The sequence below is a fragment of the Nerophis lumbriciformis genome, linkage group LG01 (genome assembly GCF_033978685.3).
Source record: "Nerophis lumbriciformis linkage group LG01, RoL_Nlum_v2.1, whole genome shotgun sequence".
In the NCBI taxonomy this organism is placed as follows: Eukaryota; Metazoa; Chordata; class Actinopteri; order Syngnathiformes; family Syngnathidae; genus Nerophis; species Nerophis lumbriciformis.
Genome location: NC_084548.2, coordinates 55,780,460 through 55,808,363, shown reverse-complemented (window position 1 = coordinate 55,808,363; position 27,904 = coordinate 55,780,460). Strand labels below are relative to the sequence as shown.

Here is a 27,904-nt window from a genome sequence, read left to right as displayed (position 1 = left end):
GCTTTGTAACAATTGGGGAGGTTTGTGTCATGTTTGTCCTCCTACAGAAACCATATTAAAACAAAAAATAGATTTTTTTCCCCCTCATCTTTTTCCATTTTTCATACATTTTTGAAAAAGCTCCAGAGAGCCACTAGGGCGGCGCTAAAGAGCCGCATGCGGCTCTAGAGCCGCGGGTTGCCGACCCCTGATTTAGACCCTTGGATGCTCTCTCTTTAGCAGGGATTTGGAATAACTTTAAAGTGTTCTCAATGGGGCAGCACGGTGACACAGGGGTTAGTGCATGTGCCTCACAATACGAGTTCAATCCCGGGCTCGGGATATTTCTGTGTGGAGTTTGCATGTTCTCCCCGTGACTGCGTGGGTTCCCTCCGGGTACGCCGGTTTCCTCCCACCTCCAAAGACATGCCCCTGGGGATAGGTTGATTGGCACACTGGCCCTAGTGTGTGAATGTGAGTGTGAATGTTGGCCCTGTGATGAGGTGGCGACCGAATGCAGCTGAGATAGGCTCCAGCACCCCCCGCGGCCCCAAAAGGGACAAGCGGTAGACAATGGATGGATGGATGGGTATTCCATGGGTATTTCCATGCAGGTCTTTACACAATTGTTTTCCTACAACACTACTGTAGCGAGTGCTGACTAGAAATTAAACCTGTGATCAGCCTATGAAAGTCACCTTAGTAAATCCCTCCATGAATTTCTGATTTCGAAATCGCGCCTATTTACGCAAATTGAAGCTATCCCGCGAATTACACGCAGCCTTGCAACTTTGTCCAAAGCCTTCAACTTCCCTGCACATTTTGGCCAATGCAGTTTGTCTTTGGGCAGCGGTCACACAAGCGCGTCAACTGTCTAATCAAAATGTATGTTGGTTTTATGTGTAGACAATGCAGAAACAGAAACATGTAACAACATATCAAATGTTTTTTTGATCAAAACTGTCCTTCTCCCGCATAGCTTAGACCAGGGGTCGGGAACCTTTTTGGCTGAGAGAGCCATGAAAGCCAAATATTTCAAAATGTATTTCCGTGAGAGCCATATAATATTTTTTAACACTGAATACAACTAAATGCGTGCATTTTTAAGTAAGACCAACATTTTTAGAGTATAATAAGTCTCTTATTCTTTTTAATAACATTGTTATTCTAAAGCTAGCCAATAATAAATAAAATACTTCTTACCATTAATTCGACTTCTTGAACAGGTGCGGTAAAAAACGGATGGATGGATTAAAATGCATGAGAATGTTTTATAATTTGAACGTTATTTTTAACACTGTGATTACAAGCTGAATTATTCATTACTTACCGTGTTAAGCAATGTCTGCTAAGATTTATCTGAGAGCCAGATGCAGTCATCAAAAGAGCCACATCTGGCTCTAGAGCCATAGGTTCCCTACCCCTGGCTTAGACCTACTTCCAGTTCCTGTCTCCAGCGCTAAGCCTTCTGGGTAATGTACTATATAAACATTTAACAACACACCGGCATGTTAACTTCCTAGTTTACATTTGTTTGTTGAATCGTTATTTATCCAGAGTATGGCAATGAAAAAGCAAAAATACTGTTATAGATTGCTCTCAACAGTTAACGAATGCTGTTAATATGTGGGGTAAATGCGTTGGAACATAAATTAATGTATAAGAACTAGATGTCCGATAATATCGGCAGGCCGATATTATTGGACGATATATGCTTTAAAATGTAATATCGGAAATTATCGGTATTGTTTTTTTTATTATCGGTATTGTTTTTTATTACATTTTTTTAATTTTTTTTTTAATTAAATCAACATAAAAAACACAAGATACACTTACAATTAGTGCACCAACCCAAAAAAACCTCCCTCCCCCATTTACACCCATTCACACTCATTCAGACAAAAGGGTTGTTTCTTTCTGTTATTAATATTCTGGTTCCTACATTATATATCAATATATATCAATACAGTCTGCAAGGGATACAGTCCGTATGAACACATGATTGTGCGTGCTGCTGGTCCACTAATAGTACTAACCTTTAACAGTTAATTTTACTCATTTTCATTAATTACTAGCTGCTACGTAACTGATTTTATATTGTTTTACTTTCTTTTTTATTCAATAATTTTTTTTAATTTATTTATCTTGTTTTATTTTATTATTATTTTTTAAAAGGACCTTATCTTCACCATACTTGGTTGTCCAAATTAGGCATAATAATGTTTTAATTCCACGACTGTACATATCGGTATCGGTAATTAAAGAGTTGGACAATATCGGAATATCGGATATCGGCTAAAAAGCCATTATCGGACATCCCTAATAAGAACGACAAACACTGTTCAAGCCTAAAACAAACATGGAGAATGTCTGCAACTTGTGGAAGACAAAGCAGTACAGTGGACAATAAGAAAGACGTTGGTGCTATTTCTTTCTGTACCTACAATGAATTATTACTATAGTATGTGCTTTTACTCTCATCTAGTGTCTACTTTTAAGTCTGTACAGGTAAAACATCAATACAGTGTTTGTCTTTTAATTTTTGTTAAAATCCTATGCTTTTTGAGGGAACACTTAAAACATTGAGAACAAATTGACAAAACCCGGGAGGGTTGGCAAGTATGGTAGTAGTTGTATTAATTAGTTTTTCTGTTGTGTCGTCCAAGGTGGAAAGCTTTCTCAAAGCCTGCTATTGATTTCTTTCCTGAAGCTAAGAGGTTTATGATTCCATCTTTAAATGGATGCCCAGTAGAACTTGAGTTTTCCTTTAAAAAGACTTGAACTTAAAAAAAAATGCATTGACAATGTCAATGCAAACATTAAACTTTAGTATAGGTTTGTCAAATGTACTTTTGCATCTGAATGTTTGTACCATAACCAGAAGGACAGACGGGAAACATCTCCCCAAATATACAGTACGCTCTACTGTATATGTGGATACACACGCTCACTTGTAGCTCTTTAATTATTAAAACATCCCACTCAAACCCTCCAAAAGAATTGCATACAACTGGTCAAAATGGTAATGTTGTTTTCACAACATTCTGGAAGAGTGGCCTCATGTGTGGCGCACTGCCGAACCCAACCGCCCTCGCCAGTGGACTAAAGTTCAGCTTTCATGTAAGCACATTCATTACATAATACTACAGAGTCTGAGCAGCTCACAAATTACTAATGCCAATAAGTTGACTGAGGACTTCTACGGGAAGCTCATGGTGGTGGTCAGCTGGGAGCCACGCTCATAAGCAATGAATCTGTTTCATCATTTTCGGGACCATTACGTTTGATAACTGGAAATAAGAAATGCCAACAACTGACTACAAACCCCGTTTCCATATGAGTTGGGAAATTGTGTTAGATGTAAATATAAACAGAATACAATGATTTGCAAATCCTTTTCAACCCATATTCAATTGAATGCACTACAAAGACAAGATATTTTATGTTCAAACTCATAAACTTTATATTTTTTTGCAAATAATAATTAACTTAGAATTTCATGGCTGCAACACGTGCCAAAGTAGTTGGAAAAGGGCATGTTCACCACTGTGTTACATGACCTTTCCTGTTAACAACACTCAGTAAACGTTTGGGAACTGAGGAGACACATTTTTTAAGCTTCTCAGGTGGAATTCTTTCCCATTCTTGCTTGATGTACAGCTTAAGTTGTTCAACAGTCCGGGGGTCTCCGTTGTGGTATTTTAGGCTTCATAATGCGCAACACATTTTCAATGGGAGACAGGTCTGGACTACAGGCAGGCCAGTCTAGTACCCGCACTCTTTTACTATGAAGCCACGTTGATGTATCACGTGGCTTGGCATTGTCTTGCTGAAATAAGCAGGGGCGTGGCGTCCATAGTAATGTTGCTTGGATGGCAACATATGTTGCTCCAAAACCTGTATGTACCTTTCAGCATTAATGGCGCCTTCACAGATGTGTAAGTTACCCATGTCTTGGGCACTAATACACCCCCATACCATCACAGATGCTGGCTTTTCAACTTTGCGCCTATAACAATCCGGATGGTCCTTTTCCTCTTTGGTCCGGAGGACACGACGTTCACAGTTTCCAAAAACAATTTTAAATGTGGACTCGTCAGACCACAAAACACTTTTCCACTTTGCATCAGTCCATCTTAAATGAGCTCAGGCCCAGCGAAGCCGACGGCGTTTCTGGGTGTTGTTGATAAACGGTTTTCACCTTACATAGGAGAGTTTTAACTTGCACTTACAGATGTAGCGACCAACTATAGTTACTGATAGTGGGTTTCTGAAGTGTTCCTGAGCCCATGTGGTGATATCCTTTACACACTGATGTCGCTTGTTGATGCAGTGCAGCCTGAGGGATCAAAGGTCACGGGCTTAGCTGCTTACGTGCAGTGATTTCTCCAGATTCTCTGAACCCTTTGATGATATTACGGACCGTAGATGGTGAAATCCCTAAATTCCTTGCAATAGCTGGTTGAGAAAGGTTTTTCTTAAACTGTTCAACAATTTGCTCACACATTTGTTGACAAAGTGGTGATCCTCGCCCCATCCTTGTTTGTGAATGACTGAGCATTTCATGGAATCTACTTTTATACCCAATCATGGCACCCACCTGTTCCCAATTTGCCTGTTCACCTGTGGGATGTTCCAAATAAGTGCATTAGCTTATAGCTAGAGATGGACACAACTTTATTGACGGAAGAAAGTGAGTGTGAAGGACAGTGCTAACAAGAAGAAGTGGATAATATTCATTGAATATACAAAAATAAATCATCAAAAACATGACAGAGCGTGTAGTTGACACGGTGAAGCAGTTGGAGTGTATCACTGGTCTGCACCTTACTGAAGCAGAATGAGTCTAATGCCAGTCAATAATGTTAAAGGGGAACATTATCACAATTTCAGAAGGGTTAAAACCATTAAAAATCAGTTCCCAGTGGCTTATTTTATTTTTCGAAGTTTTTTTCAAAATTTTACCCATCACGCAATATCCCTAAAAAAAGCTTCAAAGTGCCTGATTTTAACCATCGTTATATACACCCGTCCATTTTCCTGTGACGTCACATAGTGATGCCAATACAAACAAACATGGCGGAAAGAACAGCAAGGTATAGCGACATTAGCTCGGATTCAGACTCGGATTTCAGCGGCTTAAGCGAATCAACAGATTACGCATGTATTGAAACGGATGGTTGTAGTGTGGAGGCAGGTAGCGAAAACGAAATTGAAGAAGAAACTGAAGCTATTGAGCCACATCGGTTTGAACCGTATGCAAGCGAAACCGACGAAAACGACACGACAGCCAGCGACACGGGAGAAAGCGAGGACGAATTCGGCGATCGCCTTCTAACCAACGATTGGTATGTGTTTGTTTGGCATTAAAGGAAACTAACAACTATGAAGTAGGTTTACAGCATATGAAATACATTTGGCAACAACATGCACTTTGAGAGTGCAGACAGCCCATTTCAGGCGCGCTAAGAACATATATTTTTCCACGATTTCAGCACTCAGGTTAACCATACCTAAATAGACACAAAATACTGCATTACACAAGACTACCCGAATGTACTCGAATGATTGAAAAAAATAAATGTTTTTAAGCTAAATTATTGGTAACACAGTTTATGTATAATAATTTACGTAAAACCGCGAATAATGAATAACGTTTTCATCAATTAATATATTCTGTAGACATACCCTCATCCGCTCTCTTTTCCTGAAAGCTGATCTGTCCAGTTTTGGAGTTGATGTCAGTATCTGCTTTGAGTGTTGCAGGATATCCACACATTCTTGCCATCTCTGTCGTAGCATAGCTTTCGTCGGTAAAGTGTGCGGAACAAACGACTGACCATTTCGTCGGCTTTCCCCACAGCCTCGTATTTTGAACAAATTTCGTCCAATTTCTTGCCACTTTCGCATCTTTGGGCCACTGGTGCAACTTGAATCCGTCCCTGTCCGTGTTGTTACACCCTCCGACAACACACCGACGAAAGTGAGAAAATGGCGGATTGCTTCCCGAAGTGACGTCACAACGTGACGTCATCGCTCCGAGAGCGAATAATAGAAAGGCGTTTAATTCGCCAAAATTCACCCATTTAGAGTTCGGAAATCGGTTAAAAAAATATATGGTCTTTTTTTCTGCAACATCAAGGTATATATTGACGCTTACATAGGTCTGGTGATAATGTTCCCCTTTAAAATAATATCTAAACGGCGGACATTTATCAATGCGAATATGGAAAAGTTGCTTAAGGATGTGTTTGACGGAGAAGCAGCAGGAAGGATATACTGTAGAAGCCTGCTCTCTGTACATTATTATTACATGACTTCATAAAACTACTGTAGTTGTTAGTAGTACATTATTTTGTATTGTTTTTATACAATATTTCTTCAAAATGTTGTTGCGCGTTAAAACGGTGCAGTTTTTGAGGGGCCGAGCACCAATATCATTGATTTGATTTCATTTCAGTATGCGATTGGCCGGTGACCAGTGTAGCGCCATGTCTACACTAAGTCCTTTAACCCCTTAAATGAATCATTATTTAGCCTAAGCCCCGTTTCAGCCACACTAAACCATCGTTTCAGGTCCCCCTCCTCGGACAAATTTTTACACGGCTAAGTGCGCCATGTATTTTATGAATCTCCGGCACTTAGCTTTGTATGGACTTATTGATCGTTTACAAACTGAGTTCGGAGAGGAAGTGACGCCAGAAAGACCGCGCCTACACAGGAAGTGACGTCACAAAGAACGCGCAGCCAGATTCTTAATAAAGCGGTTTCGTAACTCGGATCTAACCACTGGAAATATGAAGGTGAGTCATCCAGACATGCCCGTGTTTCTCCTTCCGTCTGTACAGACGTTTGTGGAAATCACACATGAATATCTTAAGAGAAAGCGATTGCAGCTATTTGGGATACAACACTTCTCAGACGGCAAGAGAACTTTCCAATGTCCGGGTCAGCTGTGATTCTATTTAGCAAAAATCTTTGTCCATTTGTCGAAGGAGAGTCAACGAGAATGCGGGCTCCCGTGGATGTGATACAAAAGGTAGCGCATGCTTTGTATTACCTGGCCGTCGAGGGAAAACTATGGAACACGGAGAATGCATTTGGACTGGCAAAGCAGACTGTATCAGTTATTGTCCGCCATGTATGTCGTGGAATCTACATCAAGGTCCAGAGAATATAAATTCACCAAAAAGGAATGGACAATGAATGTGAAGGCAAAAGAGTGACGAGTGTCCTGACCAGATATCTAGATCCCTAGTTTGATTAATGTAAAATGTTCTTTATCACATTGTTTACGTGTCTAATAAAGATTTGATTAATTTATGATGGCTCAGGTGTGATTCACTACAATAGAGCCCCACAGCACACTGGATTCCAGTTACCGTATTTTTCAGAGTATAAGTCGCACCGGAGTATAAGTCGCACCTGCCGAAAATGCATTATAAAGAAGGAAAAAAACATATATAAGTCAAACTATGAAAAAAACTGCAACTTATAGTCGGAAAAATACGGTAATTTAAATACCACAACACTGGATACTGTTCAGATAAGTAAAATTTAAGAACTTGCACACAAAGCAACACTGGAGGTGACTATGACGTGCACATTTTCCGCGCATGCGTATTAGGTCACGTTGCGCCGGCGGACAGGGGGGGGGTCTTAAACCGTGGCATTGTTGTGTGTGGACAAGGATAAGGTTAGGTGGGATTTACCGTGGATAACCTTATCCGGCTTAGTGTAAACTAAGGTGTACCTCGCATCTAGCCTGTCAGCTGGGAAGGCTCCAGTTTATGTCCAAAATGAGCGTTTCTGGAGTACTGTACATTCTGTTCTTTATTCCTTGCAATATTTTACTGAAGAACCAAGTCAGAGATGTGTATAGCATTCATTTACAGCTTCATGGTCTAGTTCTCCTTGCCACATATGGTGACATAATCATCCCATGTCATAACGATCGTTCAACCTTCAAGTTGCCCTTGTGCAACTTTAACGGTATTATTTTCCAGTTAAATGTGGTTGCATTCCAAAATGTGCAACCTTCAGGGTGTTCAACTTTAGACCTACCACTGAAGTTGTATTGTGGGAGAAACCACTAATGTGTTCAAAGTGTGCCTCACCTGCCACAGAGATGATAAAAGATGCATCCATGGGGTCGATGCCCAGGGTTCTGGCTCGGGCAGACAGGTGGAAATAGGGGATGAAGTACGCCAGCTGGCTGAAGACCAAAGACCACGTATAAATGCAAAAGAACGGGTCCTTGAGCAAGGAAAAATCGAGGACTTTGGCTTTGGGGATGGTCTCTTCGGTTGGAGTGCTGGCATGAATGGAAGAATGTCCAACTGTTGAAGACCCGCTCATGGTGCCATTGAGCTCTGTGGAGCCTTCTGCGGTTTTACAAAAACCCACGTCTTGATGGACCTCGTGTCCATTGAGAACGAGTCTGTTCAGCTCTGGGTTCTCTACCTGGCCGTTTGCTCCGTTAACGCACTGCCTCTCCAGTTCCTCGACATCCTTGTCAGGAGGAGAGGGTGGGGATGCGAGGGAGTCTGATTTGAAGACGCCGTTGGATAAATGCGAGGAGCCATTCAGGCAGCTCTTGGCGAAGTCCTTTTCTGACCAGCTCTTGAGGGAAAGAGCCGGGCTCTTTCGGCCGGTGGAAGAAGAGTTTGACACGGCGGCGGATTTCACATTTATGGGCCGCAGAAGCAACGCGGTGGCCACCAGGTTAAGCATGAGCCCGCCGAGAATCAGCATCGCCCCTGTGAGGGACAGAGAGAACTCAGAGTCAGGTGATCTGTAATATGCCCCATGCAACACGACCACTATAGGCTAGATTTACACTGCACGTCCAAGAGCATGATTGGGATTTAAGGATTCTCAACTGTTGAGTTGGGACCCGACAGTAGGATGCAACCCATTTTGGGTGAGTCACAGACAGATAGTCCAAAAAAATGAAATAAAAAATATGCATTGAGGATGTAAATCAATGGCTGCAATAATGAATATGCATCTTCCTCCTTGATCAGAGGGATCAAACTTGCGGACATTCCATAATTAGTGGCCCTCTACTTAACTTCCTAGTTTGGTGTAATTGCGGCCCGTGTACCATGGGCAGCTAATAGTAAAGATATATTACGACAATATTTAATTTTATTTGAAATTAACATTAACTACAATAACGATGCAGACAAAAAAACTGCAGGAACAAAACACTTTGGGCAACAAACTTCCTGTAAGCAAGTAAAAGTGCTTCTGACCATCTCCTGGGTAAAGTGTGAAAATATCCTTTTTTTTTTTTTTTTACATTCATAATGACTTAAGGCTTACGATAGCTCATTTAGTCACATGGTTATACCATGATTCTGAAGCAAATACGTTGTGCGGCTCAGCCTCAGCCAGACTCTACCTACAGCAGCCCCCAACTAAACTGAGTTTGAGACCCCTGTCCTTAATGAATTTGATGTATACTATATAAGTGAAATATCAAAAATAGTTTTCTGTTTTGTAGGTAATTTTACTTTAAGCATGGAGTTATCATGTTCTTGATTTTTTTAGTGCTGTTTTGGAAAATACATTTAACACACGCAATTATGTGTAGTTAGGTTTATAAGAAGACATAGGTTATTTAAAAAAAAATACATTTAAATGATTTCACTTCAGGAAATGTAGGATAACTTGATGATGGGAAAATGTGAGTCGCAGGGTGACAGTATAGGCATACAGTATGCAATTCTTCTTTTACTCTCATTTTATTATGTATGTATACAGTGCATCTGGAAAGTATTCACATCGCTTCACTTTCCCCACATTTTGTTATGTTACAGCAGTATTCCATAATGGAGTAAATTAATTTTTATCCCCAAAATTCTACACACAATACCCCATAATGACAATGAAATTTATTTATTTATTTATTTTTTAGAATATTTTGCAAATGTATTAAAAATAAGAAACTAAGAAATCACATGTACATAAGTATTCACAGCCTTTGCTCAATATTTTGTTGATGCACCTTTGGAAGCAATTACAGCCTCAGTTTGGATGCACTGTATCCACAACTGATAGCCTTGTGTTTACATTTACTGATGCAAGGCACACGCAGCTAAAAAGAAGGCGGCATGCAATGATGCAAAAGATAGCAACGCTACGTAAAACACTAATACAGCAAAACTGCACCAAATTAAACAATGCACTGCGCATCGTCTGGCATGAGCACTTGCATATAAAGCACACCGAATGTGATAATCAACAGAGTGTGTCCATCATTGCTCAACCAAAATCCCGGGCATGGCCACCGCTGCTGCCCACTGCTCCCCTCACCTCCCAGGGGGTGATCAAGGGTGATGGGTCAAATGCAGAGAATAATTTCGCCACACCTAGTGTGTGTGTGACTATCATTGGTACTTTAACTTAGCACTTTCTGTGTGACGAGGCAGGGGAAGTGCAAAGGAAGTGAAGAAAACAGGTAGGAAGGGGCGCTGACACTAACTCTGTCATGGCAGGTCATGACAGATAAATTGCTAATCGTTGTATCTACTAGCCCATCTCATTAATAATGAATACATTTTATAATTAGATTACGCAGAGGACTAATACTAATACAAGCCGTGGGCAGAAAATGGCCCCATGGCCCGCTTAGCACAACCCTGATCTATATATTATCTGATCTATATTATATATTAATCCACCAGGTGTTTTTTAATTGATCATAGGTGCGTTGCTTGAGTAGCTGTGCATGTGTATAGGTGTATGACAGGGCATTGTGCAACAGTACCTTTTGCATTGGTAGAAACATGGTTTCGTTAACGAACGAGTTCTGTGTTGATCTACCAAGATCCTAAATAACACGTGCTAAATAGCGTGCGCAAACTCTAAAATTGTGTGTACTATTAGTGGGCGTGTTGCGTGTGATCTACTAAGACTGTGCGTTAGGGGTGTATCGATTTGTTTTATGAACGATTCAATTCAAATCATATTTTGATGTTGTCGATAAGGATTCAGGGACAATATTAGTCTTTTAAAACGATACGATCCAAACCGTTAAGTGAGTTGAAATTGATTCAGTAACTTTTTAGCAAAAATAAATCAAGCAGTGTGACTGTGAAATAAATACTGGATATTGGACACTGCAGGTGAAGTTTCCTATATTCCTGTTATTTCCTTATCATGTATACATGAATTATGGATACAAAGAAGCAAGCAAACACCAATTAATGGCTAATGCAATCACATCTTGTTTAAATAAAGCGCGACCAACTCTTCATGTTGAATTAAAAAGAGGAAACTCTCATTTTCAACATTCAATACATTTTCAATAAAAGAACAGTAGATTTACCTTCTACTTGTTTTGTTTTTAAACATAAAATAATACAATATTAATACCAAAAATAAAGTGCAACCAACATATTTGCAGGTTGAATTAACATTATATTTACCTGAGAAATGAAGTGCAACCAAATCATTTCCGGTTAAAAGAGCAGTGGTTTGACTTGCTACAACTTTCAATTTAATGAACAGCTACAGTGGCCGAGAAAAGTCACAACAAATGCAAACGCCGAAACACAACAACATAAAGCCATTACACAATAATTATAAGCCAAATCATGACAATTTAAGGATGCAACGGAAGTGATAGCGGACGTGTTTTGGTGAAGGACCACAACAGCTGAGGCGTAACAGCTGAACCTGGTCTGGCAGCGAAACTTGCTGTGCTGTCACTTTTAGTTGCGTCCGTCGCATCCTTTGTGGCTTTAAGTTGTGTTGGCGCTTTATATTATTGTCTGGTGGCGATGGCATTTGTTGTGACCTTTTTTTGGCCACCGTAGGTATCCGCCATTCTTGTTTTGATGACTTGTTTTGATGTCGAGCAGATAGACTTGAGTAACGTCCTTATCATTAAAAGTGCTAAACTTTATATAAAGTTTGCCGTTCTTCTATCCAATGTTTTCTTTTTTCTAGTATTCATATATTGCCTTTTAAAACTATGTTGGCTCGATACCTAACTTCTGGAAGGCCAACTTGCTGAGCACAGATCAGAGTAGTTGAATTTTAGGAATATAAATATTGATATTATATTAATATTGATTAATTGTTACACCCCATACCGCATGTACAATTAGTAAAAAAGTGCAAAAGTGGTTCAGACCGCCATACTTAAATAAGGATTTTGCTTGTACATTAATGGCTGTCACCATGGAGAGACTCATTTCCCTCTACCGTATTTTTCGGAGTATAAGTCGCTCCGGAGTACAAGTCTATTTTCTATTTCCTGCTGGATCTACTCTCTATTTTATGCTGCTGCTGTCACATATACTGTATATACTGTAATATTGTACATGGTCATTGGTATATATTGTATATATGTTATTGACATAATATAATATATCTGTATATATATTATTCTGTACACATATTATGTATATATTTGTATATATGTTTGATTTTTTATCGCTATATTAGTCTATTTATACCTGCATTGTCCTTTCCATCCTTACACTTTCCATCATTCTAACTGAGCTACTGTGTTGAACAATTTCCCTTGTGGATCATTAAAGTTTGTCTAAGTCTAAGTCTAAGTCGCACCGGCCGAAAATGCACAATAAGGACGGAAAAATACATATATAAGTCGCACTCGAGTATAAGTCGCATTTTTTGGAGAAATTTATTTGATAAAAGCCAACACCAAGAATAGACATTTGAAAGGCAATTTAAAATAAATAAAGCATAGTGAACAACAGGCTGAATAAGTGTACGTTGTATGAGGCATAAATAACCAACTGAGAACGTGCCTGGTATGTTAACGTAACATATTATGGTAAGAGTCATTCAAATAACTATAACATATAGAACATGCTATACGTTTACCAAACAATCTGTCACTCCTAATCGCTAAATCCAAGGAAATCTTATACGTCTAGTCTCTTACGTCAATGAGCTAAATAATATTATTTGATATTTTACGATAATGTGTTAATAATTTCACACATAAGTCGCTCCTGAGTATAAGTCGCACCCCCGGCCAAACTATTAAAAAAAATGTGACTTATAGTCCGAAAAATACAGTACATTCATGTTATCATGCTCCAAACTGCGGCTTTTAAGTATGTTTTGAAATATGCAAAACACAACTATACCACTTTTTCAGAGCAATGTAGAATTGCTCCTGCTGAGCGATCTACAACAGAACCCACTTAGTATGCCAAAGTTGCACTCTGGGAGATGTTAGCACTGTGTGCTGGAATGATCCATTTGCATGAAAATGCATGCTGGAAGAATTTTTTTTAATTTTTTATATAGGAGATATGAATGAAAACATTTAACGCCATTAAAAAGTTCCAGCAGACATGAGCATTTTGGAGAGAGCACTTAACATAACCTCATAACCTACGTCATTCATCAGCTGAAAAATGTCTAACATTTTTATTTCTGACAGAAAGATGCCAATCATCAACACAAGGACAGGGGATCCTTTCCATCCATTGTCTGTCATGTTACAGCCATTGCCTCCTTCTAACCGTGCCGCAGCCACTTGTACGTAACTGTGACAGTTTGCGTGTACGTTTCAAACTTGCTAAATATAGATGCAAAACAGTGTCAGTCTTGATAAATCACATTGCGAGTGATAAATGATTATATTTGTATCTTCTCTTCGTACTTCTGTAGGCGTTCTAGTAATCAGCATATATTCTGCATATCGGCAAACATGCTACATGGATAGCACTTGCTATTTTGATAACTTAAGAGTAGGGATGTCCGATAATGGCTTTTTGACGATATCCGATATTCCGATATTGTCCAACTCTTTAATTACCGATACCGATATCAACCGATATATACAGTCATGGACACATTATTATGCCTAATTTGGACAACCAAGTATGGTGAAGATAAGGTACTTTTAAAAAAAATTAATAAAATGAAATAAGATAAATAAATTAAAAACATTTTCTTGAATAAAAAAGAAAGTAAAACAATATAAAAACAGTTACATAGAAACTAGTAATTAATGAAAATGAGTAAAATTAACTGTTACAGGTTAGTACTATTAGTGGACCAGCAGCACGCACAATCATGTGTGCTTACGGACTATATCCCTTGCAGACTGTATTGATATATATTGATATATAATGTAGGAACCAGAATATTAATAACAGAAAGAAACAACCCTTTTGTGTGAATGAGTGTGAATGGGAGAGGAAGGTTTTTTGGGTTGGTGCACTAATTGTAAGTGTATCTTGTGTTTTTTTATGTTGATTTAATTAAAAAAAACAAACAAAAAAAAACAATACCGATAATAAAAAAAACGATACCGATAATTTCCGATATTACATTTTAACGCATTTATCTCTACTTAAGAGACGTAATTCCTCCGCGCACAACCTTAGTAGATTCATAGTTCAAGGATAGGATCGTTGCGGAGGTCAGGCACCCTTGGCCAGTTTTGATCAGTGTTTTTCCTATGTTTAACTATTTTTACGATGTTTGGTTTCACTTTCTTTTTCTTCAACACAATGCCAGAGTCTGCCTTGTGCTGGGGAGACATGATAATTGGCGGGATATTGGCGAGGAAGAGCATTGACAACCTCGTCCTTCCTCAGTGTAGCTATGTGCATATACATGTATTCTTCCGCCAAGCAAACGTAACTAGTTACAACCCGAAACTGCTGAGATCGAAACAAAGTTTTTAATTTATGGGAGGATTGACTGTCTTGTGTAATCTATATTTTTTGGGGGAAAAATGGGTAATTTCAAATAAATTATGCAGTGAAAATCCATTCCGAGTCATCCATTCTTCCTGTTTACCTTGCCAAGCATATAGGTCCAAAAGCAGCTGAGTGAATGGCGCAAGGGCAAAAGTCAATCCCATCCCAGAGCGCCCGATTGAATACGCTGTTGCCAACTTCTTTCGGAAGTACAGCGCCGTGACCACTGAGAAGGACTGGTAGAGTAGTGCGAAACCCATTCCTACATGGAGCAAAGACAGTTAGACAGAGGCTGGCACACAGTTGATCACCAGGCTGAGGAAGCGTTCTTGCTCACCTACTATCACTCCCATGCTGATGTAGAGGAAAACCACGCTGTTGGCGAAAATACTCATGAGAAAGCCTCCACTAACCAGCACTGCCCCAGTAATGGCGGTCACCCTGGTTCCTACCTTGGCACAAGCCACAGAGGCAATGGGTGCTGAGAGGTGACAGGAGAGGAAGCATGAAGACACGCCCACTATTGTTCCACTGCTCCAAAATGGGAGTTAGAAGAAATAATTGATCTTGTGCACATTGGAAACCATCTAAGCTTTGATTAAAAAAAAAGCAAAAAGTTTTTCACTCAAACCTCCAGATAGACGCAAACTTGACATTATGGAACCGATCCAGCTGATACTCTCTGCCGAACCGCCAAAGTCATCTTGGAATGCCACAAAGAAGATCCCAAAGGTCTTGAGTGTCCCCATCACCAAGACATTAACCTAAATAGTTAAGTTGGAAAAACATTCTTGTTGATATATTTCCAATGATCCACTGATTACATTCAATTGAGCCAATGCAGATGTGGGCCATACCAGGAAACAATGCAACACCACCAGCCAGCCCCAGCCGCCATCCGGTGGGTCTTCATACTGGATCTCTTTTTCTTTGTCCTTCTTAGTGGACATATCACCCTTCGTGGCTGCCATTCATCTACTGGAGGAACAATGAAATAACTAATGAATGTGTGATCTCAATGAAATCTGAATACAGGTCATTAATTCCATCAAATGTGCATAGAAGTCGTACACAATTTAGTAAAGATGCTAAATTGTAAAACAAACAAAAAACATTACAACAGAACAGTATTTGGTACTCCTACAACCCCTGGTAAAAAAAAAAAAAAGGTGGAATCACGAGACTCGGAGGATGTTCATTCAGTTGTTTAATTTTGTAGGTATGAAAGCGTGATACAAAACTATAGTCATTTCAAATGGCAACTTTCTGGCTTTAGGAAACACTATGAGAAATCAAGAATATACATTGTGGTAGTGAGTAATCATTCCCCACATACTGGGACTGGGGAATGATGTGTGTGACTATCGACTTTAACTTTAATGCATATGCCAGTAAAAAGATGAGTGAGGAGCAAATTATAATCCAAAACACACCCGGACTGAACTTTAGTTAAAACAAGATTTGAGCAAAAAATAAAAAATCTAGTGCATTCAAGGGAAACATTAAAAAAAAACCATTTCCGGATGACATTCTGATAATGCCCTGCGATGAGGTGGCGACTTTTCCAGGGTGTATCTTGCCTTCTGCCCAAGTGCAGCTGGGATAGGCTCCAGCACCCACCGCAACACCAAAAGGGACCAGCAGTAGAAAATGGATGGATGGCGTTCTGATAATCAAATTGCATTTGTGCCCAAATATTGGTGTCTTATTTTAAGTTAATTTAAATTATGCAATCAAATCATAACCTGTGGTTAATCCAAATTCAAAAGTGTGATGAATCTGATGTGAAAAAATGTACATTTGAGGTTACCTCATCGTATGGCATTCAGACTTTTTATCCAGCCAGTGTGGGCTAGATTTCCATTCAGAATGCGTGTTTGTCCCTTATGTGCCCTGTGATTGACAAGTGATCTACATTCCCTCTAATGTTTCATGAGATCACATTTAGTTCCTTCTGAAACATTCCAATGTTGCACAATGACATGTAAGCATGGGATAAAGTGTACAATCCTGTAACTTTGTGTCTGTAAACTAGATATTTTTATGAGCATTTATGTTAAAGTTAATGTTAAAGTACCACTGATAGTCACATTCACTAGGTGTGGTGAAATTAGCCTCTGCATATGACCCATCCCATTGTTCCACCCCCTTGGAGGTGAGGGTAGCAGTGAGCAGCAGCGGTGGCCGCGCTCGGGAATCATTTTGGTGATTTAACCCCCAATTCCAACCCTTGATGCTGAGTGCCAAGCAGGGAGGTACATTGTCCCATTTTTATAGTCATTGGTATGACTCAGCTGGGGTTTGAACTCTCAACCTACCTAATCGAGTAACAGCATTTCATGATTAATATCCATAAATTAACATTATTAATAAATTACAGTAGAATAAGCACACATCTGATTGAGGAGTCATAGTGTAACGGCCTGACATGTACACTTTGTGTGGTGTTGGAGTTGTCTGACTTTTTGTTTGGCCTTAAACGCATCTGTGGCTCAGTGCCATGAGGGCGTGTGTTGGTGCAGGTGAGAGAGAGAGCGGCTGCTGTTGGTATGACAGATGACAAAGAGTTGGTTTTGTCCTGGTTTGTACCCCAAGTTTTTTTTTTTTTTTTTTTTTGTATTTATTTTTTTAATCTTTCCTTTGTAATCCATTTTCTACCGCTTGTTACTCTTGGTGTCTCCTAGCCGCTCAGGCAAATCATATTGTCCAAAAATGAATTTTCCCATCGATAACGTGACAATGTTAAATGAACATCAATGTTAATTGATGTTAAATGACAAAACGGATTATAAAGACAATGTATATATATATATATATATATATATATATATATATATATATATATATATATATATATATATATATATATATGTATATATATATATATATATATATATATATATATATATATATATATATATATATATATATATCCATCCATCCATCCATTTTCTACCGCTTATTCCCTATATATATGTATATATATATATACAGCCTGGCCCCCGGCCAAATTTTTTTAACCCAATGTGGCCCCCGAGTCAAAAAGTTTGGGGACCCCTGGTCTAGACAGACGTTACAATAATTGATCAGTTTTGAAAAACATTGTTTTATATGCTAGGGCCACTTGTTGTCACCTGTCACAGTGGCATTGCAAAATTTAACAGAATAAATTGGTATGTGTTTATTTTGTTTAGAGTTTCGGTTGGATTATATTTTGTGCTGTGTGCAGAGGACGCTTGAGCACCTTGGAGGGAACATTGGTGGTTACTTGTTTTGTGGTATACAGTTCAAGGGGAACTGCACTTTTTTGAAATTGTGCTTATTATTCGTAATCATTATGAGAGACAAAAAGACAGATTTTTATTTATTTTTTTAATACAGTCTTACTCGTAAATAAACGTAAATAAAAGTCCGCTTCCAATGACCATCCAAAAATCGCCAACAATACTCCATTTAGATTTTGTGACTTGAATATTACCGGTAACCAAGTATTAATAATAATAATAATAATAGATTTTATTTGTAAAAGCAATTTACATTGAGCAAACAACCTCGAAGTGCTACAGTGCATTAAAAAATAAATAAATAGATAATTTAAAAAAATAAAAAATAATTATATTATTAGTCATATTGTTATTAGGCGTGAACGCAGACAAACTATTTTCAGCAGTGTCGTGATCACAGAGAGCTAACTAGCTAGTGCTGCTCTGTTGACATTATCGGCTGGTAAGCCGCTTCTTTGCCTCGGAGCTTGTGAAAGCTTATTCAGGATCATAAATACCGCCTCTCACCTAGATAGTAGAATGAGGACATAGACCCGGAAATGGCGAGAAAGACACAAAAAGACGCTTAGTTGCAATCCCCCATTTTTCTTCGGGAAAATCATAAGTAATTCTTCTTCCAAACTGGAACACATCAACATCCTATCAGTTGGCAGTACAGTAAGTTATGTTTTATTATATTTGTTGGCTCTCAAAAAGTCTGCAGTGAGCAGTAATTGGTGATATTGTCGAAGGAAAAAGCGAACGTCGTGATGCGTTTGTGAAATCAATGCGCTGCCGTATACTTAAATTGAGCAAACATATATGTAAATATTACATGCCATTATAAATGTGTCTGTTACATACAGTCACGATCAAAAGTTTACATACACTTGTAAAGAACATAATGTCATGGCTGTCTTGAGTTTCCAATAATTTCTACAACTCTTATTGGGTGTTCCAAGAGGACAATGACCCCAAACACATGTCAAAAGTAGTAAAAGAATGGCTAAGTCAGGCTAGAATTAAGGTTTTAGAATGGCCTTCCCAAAGTCCTGACTTAAACATGTGGACAATGCTGAAGAAACAAGTCCATGTCAGACCAACCAACACATTTAGCTGAATTGCACCAATTTTGTCAAGAGGAGTGGTCAAAAACTCAACCAGAAGCTTGCCAGAAGCTTGTGGATGGCTACCAAAAGTGCCTTATTACAGTGAAACTTGCCACGGGATATGTAACCAAATATTAACATTGCTGTATGTATACTTTTGACCCAGCAGATTTGGTCACATTTTCAGTAGAACCATAATAAATTCATAACAGAAAGAAACAAACTTCATGAATGTTTTTTGTGACCAACAAGTATGTGCTCCAATCACTCTATCACAAAAAAATAAGAGTTGTAGAAATGATTGGAAACTCAAAACAGCCATAACATTATATCCTGTACAAGTGTATGTAAACTTTTGATCGGACTGTATATACATAAAAAAAACTTGATTGAGGTGTTTGAATGTTTTTTTAAGTACATTATAGACAGAATAGAGCGACTCCCATACGCTCCATTGTAACTTTTGCTGGCATTTATTTACGAATTATAATGCATGAAAAAACAACAACATATGTGTGCTTGTTTTACATAAAGACTGCAAATGATGGGCACAATTCCCCCAAAAGAGTGCAGTTCCTCTTTAAGTGGGATAGGATCCACATCACATAAGCAGTAGAAAACTGATGTGCGGACGCTTGCATTGAGAATAATTTGTTCAGCTGCTGGACACAAACACTAGCCATAGTTACTACTCTGACTGATGATGATGATGATGAACACAAACACACCAGGCAGCGTGCATCCATGCATGAGCGAGAAGTTCAGAAATAGCCCAAAGCAACTCGTGATGGGATCATAGTGGCTGCAATAAAAGTCAACAACTATCAGAGCCATGACACTCTCAGCAGCTAAGTCCACATTTGTAAAGTTGATTGCAAGAAACGTTTACATTGGGCAGGCATAAAGTCTAAAGTTACACGGTATCATCAATACCTGCCACGTGGAACAGAGCCGTCGGACGTCTTTCACAAGTGATGAACTGTCCACAGCTGGAGGAAGTCTGCGGCGTGGTCACAGACAGAATCGAGAGACAAACAGCAGCCACGGTAGGTGGATTATTCTGACAAATCACCCCCTGGCTGAGACTCCAAAAGCTATAAGCTAAGCATTCGTATATTTCTGTTGAATTGAAGTCGAGCGTTTGCAGAGCGTCGTCATGCGTTATGGCTGACAGTGCACAGGCGGCTCTTTAAAATGGGACAAAGCAGAGAACCAGAGCTAAACCACAGAAATGAACCCCAGGCCTGTTGTACAGACTATCTGGCGTCACCCCCATCTCCATCCCAATAAAAGCGTTACAGTCCCACGTGGACTATTTGCATCCGGCTTAGCGTATTTGGGGTTGTTTTGCAGTTGAGAGTCCCACCCATTGCCCTGTAGCCCAGCCTGCTTGTTCCTCACATCTGCCTTTCATCAGCCTTTCCTCATCCTTCAGCAAAACACTTTTCAGCAAGGTTGCTTAACAGTGCCGTAAAACCGGCCCCACCATTGTGAAACTCTTCTCTTTTTACACTGAACTTCATTCACGTGAGGCACTGCTGCCTCGGTGAGGGGTTTAAATGTCACTCGGTCTTTCTCGAACACTTGTGTGATGTGTCACACAATAGTACTGGAATTTTTGAAGAGCTGTGCCATGCATGCAAACATCAACATGACCTCTGCAGTGCATGCAATATTGATTGCCTTGTAAAGAATACTTGATTTCAACAGCACCCTTTTGGTTCCTGCTTTTTGGTCTGCTGCCTTCGTCAAAAGACACATTTTTTGAAAAAAAAACAATCTTCATCATGTGTTTTCATATGAGACTCTGTCCTGTAAAAGCACAAGCTCTCTCAAGGCACATTAAAAACAGGTGAAATGCTATCTAGGAAAGATTTGTAGGGAGGCCTATATTTAGTTCCCTACCCACGTGTGGACCACTTTCACTTTTAAATTGTGTCACTGTAGCTGAGATAGGCTCCAGTGCCCCCCGCGACCCCGAAAGGGATAAGCGGTAGAAAATGGATGGATGGATAGATATTCTAATTAAAGCTATTTTACATTGGATTGTTTCACATAAAACATGTGGGTGTGTTTTGCCTCATTTTGGAGTCCCGCCCTGGCTTTTGTGTGTTGTGTACCCAGAATACAGGAAGTGAACCAATTCGATCATGTTGGCCTCCGATCCGATTTTTTGGCCTCAGATTCTATCTGATAATTTGACAACAAATCATAGAAGTTACCGTTTTTATTGCAAGAAACTACAAACAAACACAATAACACATTTTTATAAAGCTTATTTTATTAAATGTAAAATGTGTAAGTTTTGTTGTAAATCAGATGCATTCAATTTAAAGCTTCACTACATTTTCAACTCAGCAAAAGCAAAAACTACTATTGGCTCCCATTTAAAGGGGAACATTATCACCAGACCTATGTAAGCGTCAATATATACCTTGATGTTGCAGAAAAAAGACCATATATTTTTTTTACCGATTTTCTAACTCTAAATGGGTGAATTTTGGCAAATTAAACGCCTTTCTATTAATCGCTCTCGGAGCGATGACGTCACGTTGTGACGTCACATCGGGAAGCAATCCGCCATTTTCTCAAACACATTACAAACACCGAGTCAAATCAGCTCTGTTATTTTCCGTTTTTTCGACTGTTTTCCGTACCTTGGAGACATCATGCCTCGTCGGTGTGTTGTCGGAGGGTGTAACAACACGAACAGGGACGGATTCAAGTTGCACCAGTGGCCCAAAGATGCGAAAGTGGCAAGAAATTGGACGTTTGTTACGCACACTTTACCGACGAAAGCTATGCTACGACAGAGATGGCAAGAATGTGTGGATACCCTGCGACACTCAAAGCAGATGCATTTCCAACTGGACTGGACAGATCAGCTTTCAGGAAAAGAGAGCGGATGAGGGTATATCTACAGAATATATTAATCGATGAAAATTGGGCTGTCTGCACTCTCAAAGTGCATGTTGTTGCCAAATGTATTTCATATGCTGTAAAGCTAGTTAGTTAGTTTCCTTTAATGCCAAACAAACACATACCAATCGTTGGTTAGAAGGCAATCACAGAATTCGTCCTCGCTTTTTCCCGTGCCACTGGCTGTCGTGTCGTTTTCGTCGGTTTCACTTGCATACGGTTCAAACCGATATGGCTCAATAGCTTCAGTTTCTTCTTCAATTTCGTTTTCGCTACCTGCCTCCACACTACAACCATCCGTTTCAATACATGCGTAATCTGTTGAATCGCTTAAGCCGCTGAAATCCGAGTCTGAATCTGAGCTAATGTCGCTATAGCTTGCTGTTCTAACCGCCATGTTTGTTTGTATTGGCATCACTATGTGAAGTCACAGGAAAATGGACGGGTGTATATAACGATGGTTAAAATCAGGCACTTTGAAGCTTTTTTTAGGGATATTGCGTGATGAGTAAAATTTAGAAAAAAACTTCGAAAAATAAAATAAGCCACTGGGAACTGATTTTTAATGGAATTGTGATAATGTTCCCCTTTAAGTCATTTGGGTTTTTGTCCTCAAACAGAACTTTGCTCCAGAAGGTCTTATCTTTGTCCATGTGATGTCGGATGAAACAAAAATTGAGCTGTTTGGCCACAATACCCAGCAGTATGTTAGGAGGAGGAAAGGTGAGGCCTTTAATCCCAGGAACACCAATTCCTACCGTCAAGCATGGTGGTGGTAGTATTATGCTCTGGGCCTGTTTTGCTGCTAATGGAACTGGTGCTTTACAGAGAGTACATGGGACAATGAAAAAGGAGGATTACCTCCAAATTCTTCAGGACAACCTAAAATCATCAGCCCGGAGGTTGGGTCTTGAGCGCAGTTCGGTGTTCCAACAGGACATTGACCCCAAACACACATAAAAAGTGGTAAAGGAATGGCTAAATCAGGAATTAAGGTTTTAGTATGGCCTTACCAAAGTGTGGACAATGCTGAAGAAACAATTTTGTCAAGAGGAGTGGTCAAAAATTCAAGCAGAAGCTTGCCAGAAGCTTGTGGATGGCAACCAAAAGCGCCTTATTGCAGTGAAACTTGCCAAGGGACATGTAACCAAATATTAACATTACTGTATATACTTTTGACCCAGCAGATTTGGTCACATTTTCAGTAGACCCATAATAAATTCATAAAAGAACCAAACTTCATGAAGGTTTTTTGTGACCAACAAGTATGTGCTCCAATCACTCAATCACAAAAAAATAAGAGTTGTAGAAATTATTGGAAACTCAAGACAGCCATGACATTATGTTATTTACAAGTGTATGTAAACTTTTGATCACGACTGTATATAATTTATATCGTATACACCACACAACAATCAAGACATATTATATCATAATACAAATAGATTATTGCTCTAGGCCATGGGTGTCAAACTCTGGCCCGCGGGCCCAATTCTCATACTTGCCAAACCTCCCGGGAGACTCCCAAATTTCAGTGCCCCTCGCGAGAATTGTAACGTCCCCTTTTCGTCCAGTCCAACGAGCGCTGGCTCAGTTACATAATATGTGCGGCTTTGGCACGCACACAGAAGTGAATGCAACGCACACTTGATCTTCAGCGATACAGGTTACACTGAGGGTGCCAGTATAAAAACCTTTAACATTGTTAGAAATATACGCCACACTGTGAATCCACACCAAACAAGAATGACAAACACATTTCGGGAGAACATCCGCACAGTAACACAACATAAACACAACAGAACAAATACCCGGAACACTTTGCAGCACTAACTCTTCCGGGACGCTACAAGGTGTGTGTATGTCTGGGGCAGCACGGTGGAAGAGGGGTTAGTGCGTCTGCCGCACAATACGAAGGTCCTGAGTAGTCGTGAGTTCAATCCCGGCCTCGGGATCTTTCTGTGTGGAGTTTGCATGTCCTCCCCGTGACTGCGTGGGTTCCCTCCGGGTACTCCGGCTTCCTCCCACTTCCAAAAGACATGCACCTGGGGATACGTTGATTGGCAACACTAAATTGGCCCTAGTGTGTGAATGTGAGTGTGAATGTTGTATGTCTATCAGTGTTGGCTCTGCGATGAGGTGGCGACTTGTCCAGGGTGTACCCCGCCTTTCGCCCGATTGTAGCTGAGATAGGCTCCAGCGCCCCCCGCGACCCCGAATGGAATAAGTGGTAGAAAATGGATGGCTGGATGGATATAAAGTTATATAAGCCTTGCTTGTTCAATATTTAAAGCAAAACTTGTTTGGGTCCCTATTACAACCTACTCAGTGGCCTAGTGGTTAGAGTGTCCGCCCTGAGATCGGTAGGTTGTGAGTTCAAACCCCGGCCGAGTCATACCAAAGACTATACAAATGGGACCCATTACCTCCCTGCTTGGCACTCAGTATCAAGGGTTGGAATTGGGGGTTAAATCCCCAAAACTGATTCCCGGGCGCGGCGCCACTGCTGATCACTGCTCCCCTCACCTCCCAGGGGGTGATCAAGGGTGATGGGTCAAATGCAGAAAATAATTTCGCCACACCTAGTGTGTGTGTGAGACAATCATTGGTACTTTAACTTTAACTTTAAAAGGTTAATTTGTTCAACCTTGGCCCGCTGCTTTGTTCAGTTTTAAATATTGGCCCACTCTGTATTTGAGTTTGACACCCCTGCTCTAGGCAAAGCAAGGCAAACCTATTTATAGGGCACAATTTGTATATAAAGTGCTTTACAGAAATTTACAAGAAGGCAACAATGAAAATGTAAAATACTAATTAAAATAGTCATAATATAAATTAAAATCGGAAAAAAAAAATCATCTCAAAAACAATCATGACTCAAATTATAATCAATTAAATAGATACAATATTTTCTGTTGTCATATGCATAATTAAATTATTGTTTACAGCCTGGATTTGAACAATGCCAAAAAACCTGTCTTACTTACATCTTCGGGAAGACTATTCCCGATTTTAAGAGCATACAACTGAAATGCAGTCTCACCATGTTTGGTCCTGACTCTAGCCAACCAGCGAGAGACCACTCCCTGAGGTTCTCAGAGCTCGAGATGGTTCAGATGGCTCTAACAGACTATGAAAATAGTACACAAAGAGAGCTGTTTTGATGTCTATTCTCTGAGCATCAGGAAGCCAATGCAGTGACCTAAGCACTGGAATTATATTTCCTAGGTTCTAGTCAGGACTCGAGCAGCAGCATTCTGGATGTACTGCAGCTGCTTTACAGCTCGTTCAGAGATCCCACTGGGAAGGCCATTACAGTAGTCTAACCTGCTAGAGACCAAGGCATGGATTAGTCTTTCTAAGTCTGATTTAGACATTGTTCCTCTGGTTTTGGCAATGTGTTTCAGGTGGTAAAAAGCTATTTTTTGTTTACTGAATGTGACTGTTAAAGTTCAAGTCTGTGTCCAATATTATCACTAGATATCTAACCCGATCATTAGGTTTCACAGAGAGGACCTGTGATCGAGATAGGACTGTAACCAGTGAGCAGAAGCGGATATTCCCACCCACTTTGGTCATCTGTCAAAGGCAGCGCTCAGGTCCAGCAGAACCAAGATTGAGACTTTTCCTGCGTCTTTGTTCAGGTGGACATCATTTGACACCTTGATCAGAACTGTTTCAGTGCTGTGGTGGGGCCTAAAGCCTGATTGGAAAATATCAAACACATTGTTAAACAGGAGAAAGTCACTAATCTGTTGGTATACAACTTTTTCTTGGACTTTGCCCAAAAATGGCAGGTTTGATATGGGCTGATAGTTCTTCAGTACTGTGGCATCAAGACTACTCTTCTTTAAAAGGCGCTTAATAACAGCAGTTTTTAAGGCTTTTGGAAATGTTCCAGTCTGAGGTGAGATGTTAACTAGATGAGCTCTATACATTACACTAGTAATATTATTATTGTGTCTGTTTGATGACACTCCAGAGAATACAATAATTAGAAAATAGATCAATCATCAACAAAAGAATAACACGTGGTAGCATCTTAAAGTTACCTTTATGCTCCCTTCAATAATTAATGACAGCAAGGTGTGAGATGGTCACATTTAATTGATGACCACTTGAGTTTTAAGGAGCAACTTCAGTATGTTGTAAAAAAATCTGAAACTTTTACTGAGATTTTATTATAGAAACAAGTCTTGCTTTTCTTTTACTGTGAAACAGAAATTGGTGGAAACAACCTTTTTACCTGTTATTGACTATGGAGATGTGTTGTACATGAATGCTACTGCTGGTTGTCTCCACAAGCTGGATAGTGTGTACCACGGGGCACTGAGATTCATCACCAACTGCGCTTCCCTTACTCACCATTGTGTGTTATACTCAATGGTTAACTGGACATCTTTATGTGGTCGACGCCTCAATCATTGGTATGTTTTCATCTACAAAACCATTCTGGGTATCACTCCATCTTATCTGTCTTGTCTTTTAACAAAGAAACAAGGACGTCACAATCTTCGTTCAATGAATGTTCTGCAATTTGTCGTCCCCAAAGTAAAAACTGAACTGGGCAAGAAAGCATTTAGGTTTTCAGCACCGAAGGCTTGGAATAACCTACAATCGAATATTAAACTTCAAACCCTAGTTACGTTGAATGAGTTTAAAGCTTCTGTGAAAGGACTGCAGTCTACCTTGTCTGTATGCACATGTGTCATGTGAGCAAGTTTTAATTTGTAAATGTGATGTTTTATGTATTTGTTTACTGTTTTTAATGTAACCTTGCTGCTGCCCTCTTGGCCAGGTCTCCCTTGGAAAAGAGATCTTTGATCTCAATGGGATTTTACCTGGTTAAATAAAGGCTAATAATAAAAATAATAATGTCCCATCAGACATATGGAAAAATACATGCAATATCTTGTCACATAGTTTGCGCGAATGAGGAGAGAGGGCATAGTAAACGAGTTAGCGGCCTAAATAAATGAGTAACATGTATAAGAATGCGAGACCCCTTTAGGCAGAAAGTACAGAGCGGATTAAAAGGGGAATGAATTGGACCAGTGTACCGCTGGGGAAATATTTCCCTCCCATGTGCTTTTCATAAGTTGTCCACCAAGTACGCCTGTGCTGAGTGCATGTTTGGCAATGTGCCGAGGGTTTGCGGGTTTGAACAGCATCTTGTAGTGAAGGTTTAACCATCTCACGTTAATGCACACTTTAGGTAGGACATTATGTCTGCTCTGCTTTGACAGACAACACTTACACTTCTACTATTTGAATGATACATGGATTATGTACATTCTCTGGCCACTCCATTAGGGACATCTGTGAGACGTATGCCTTTACAAAGATAATAATCATAATAATGCTCAGTTTTGATTAGGTATATGTTCACAAATGTGCTGGTACATAATTGTACAACAAAATATTGATATGTATTACATTCCCTCATTAGTTAGATGGTGAGTCATGAATACCTGTGGCAGTGTAAATCAAAATGGATCCGTATTATCATTAGATCGTGCAGGTGTACCTAATATTGTGGGCAGTGAGTATAACAGTGACGTGCGGTGAGGTTCATGGCTGGTGAGGCACTGACTTCATCACAGTCAGATTTACAAACATATGAACCCTAAAGAGTATTTTATTCACCATTTGATTGGCAGCAGTTAACGGGTTATGTTTAAAAGCTCATACCAGCATTCTTCCCTGCTTGGCACTCAGCATCAAGGGTTGGAATTGGGGGTTAAATCACCAAAAATTATTCCCGAGCGCGGCACCGCTGCTGCCCACTGCTCTCCTCACCTCCCAGGGGGTGATCAAGGGGATGGGTCAAATGCAGAAGACAAATTTCACCACACCTAGTGTGTGTGTGACAATCATTGCTACTTTAACTTAACTTTAACTTTACACATACAAACTGTAGCACACAAAAAAG

The 27,904-nt window shown here is 39.7% G+C and overlaps 1 protein-coding gene across 8 annotated transcripts in view; it reads right to left on the bottom strand.

Moving 5' to 3' along the window:
• slc16a4 (solute carrier family 16 member 4) overlaps nucleotides 1-27,904 on the bottom strand; it is a 66,920-nt gene that overhangs the window by 24,339 nt on the left and 14,677 nt on the right. For 4 of the 8 annotated variants that reach the window (XM_061987414.2, XM_061987431.2, XM_061987440.2 and 1 more), the window contains exons 4-8: nucleotides 15,539-15,659; nucleotides 15,313-15,445; nucleotides 15,019-15,162; nucleotides 14,782-14,943; nucleotides 8,097-8,738 (exon numbers count right to left, since the gene is read on the bottom strand). In XM_061987414.2, coding sequence (XP_061843398.1) covers nucleotides 8,097-8,738; nucleotides 14,782-14,943; nucleotides 15,019-15,162; nucleotides 15,313-15,445; nucleotides 15,539-15,652 — 1,195 coding nt within the window. In that variant the 5' untranslated portion in view covers nucleotides 15,653-15,659. Of the gene's footprint in view, nucleotides 1-8,096; nucleotides 8,739-14,781; nucleotides 14,944-15,018; nucleotides 15,213-15,312; nucleotides 15,446-15,538; nucleotides 16,226-19,986; nucleotides 20,411-27,904 lie in introns of those variants that run through there. The other 4 variants (XM_061987486.2, XM_061987470.1, XM_061987423.2 and 1 more) reach the window with 4 other exon arrangements.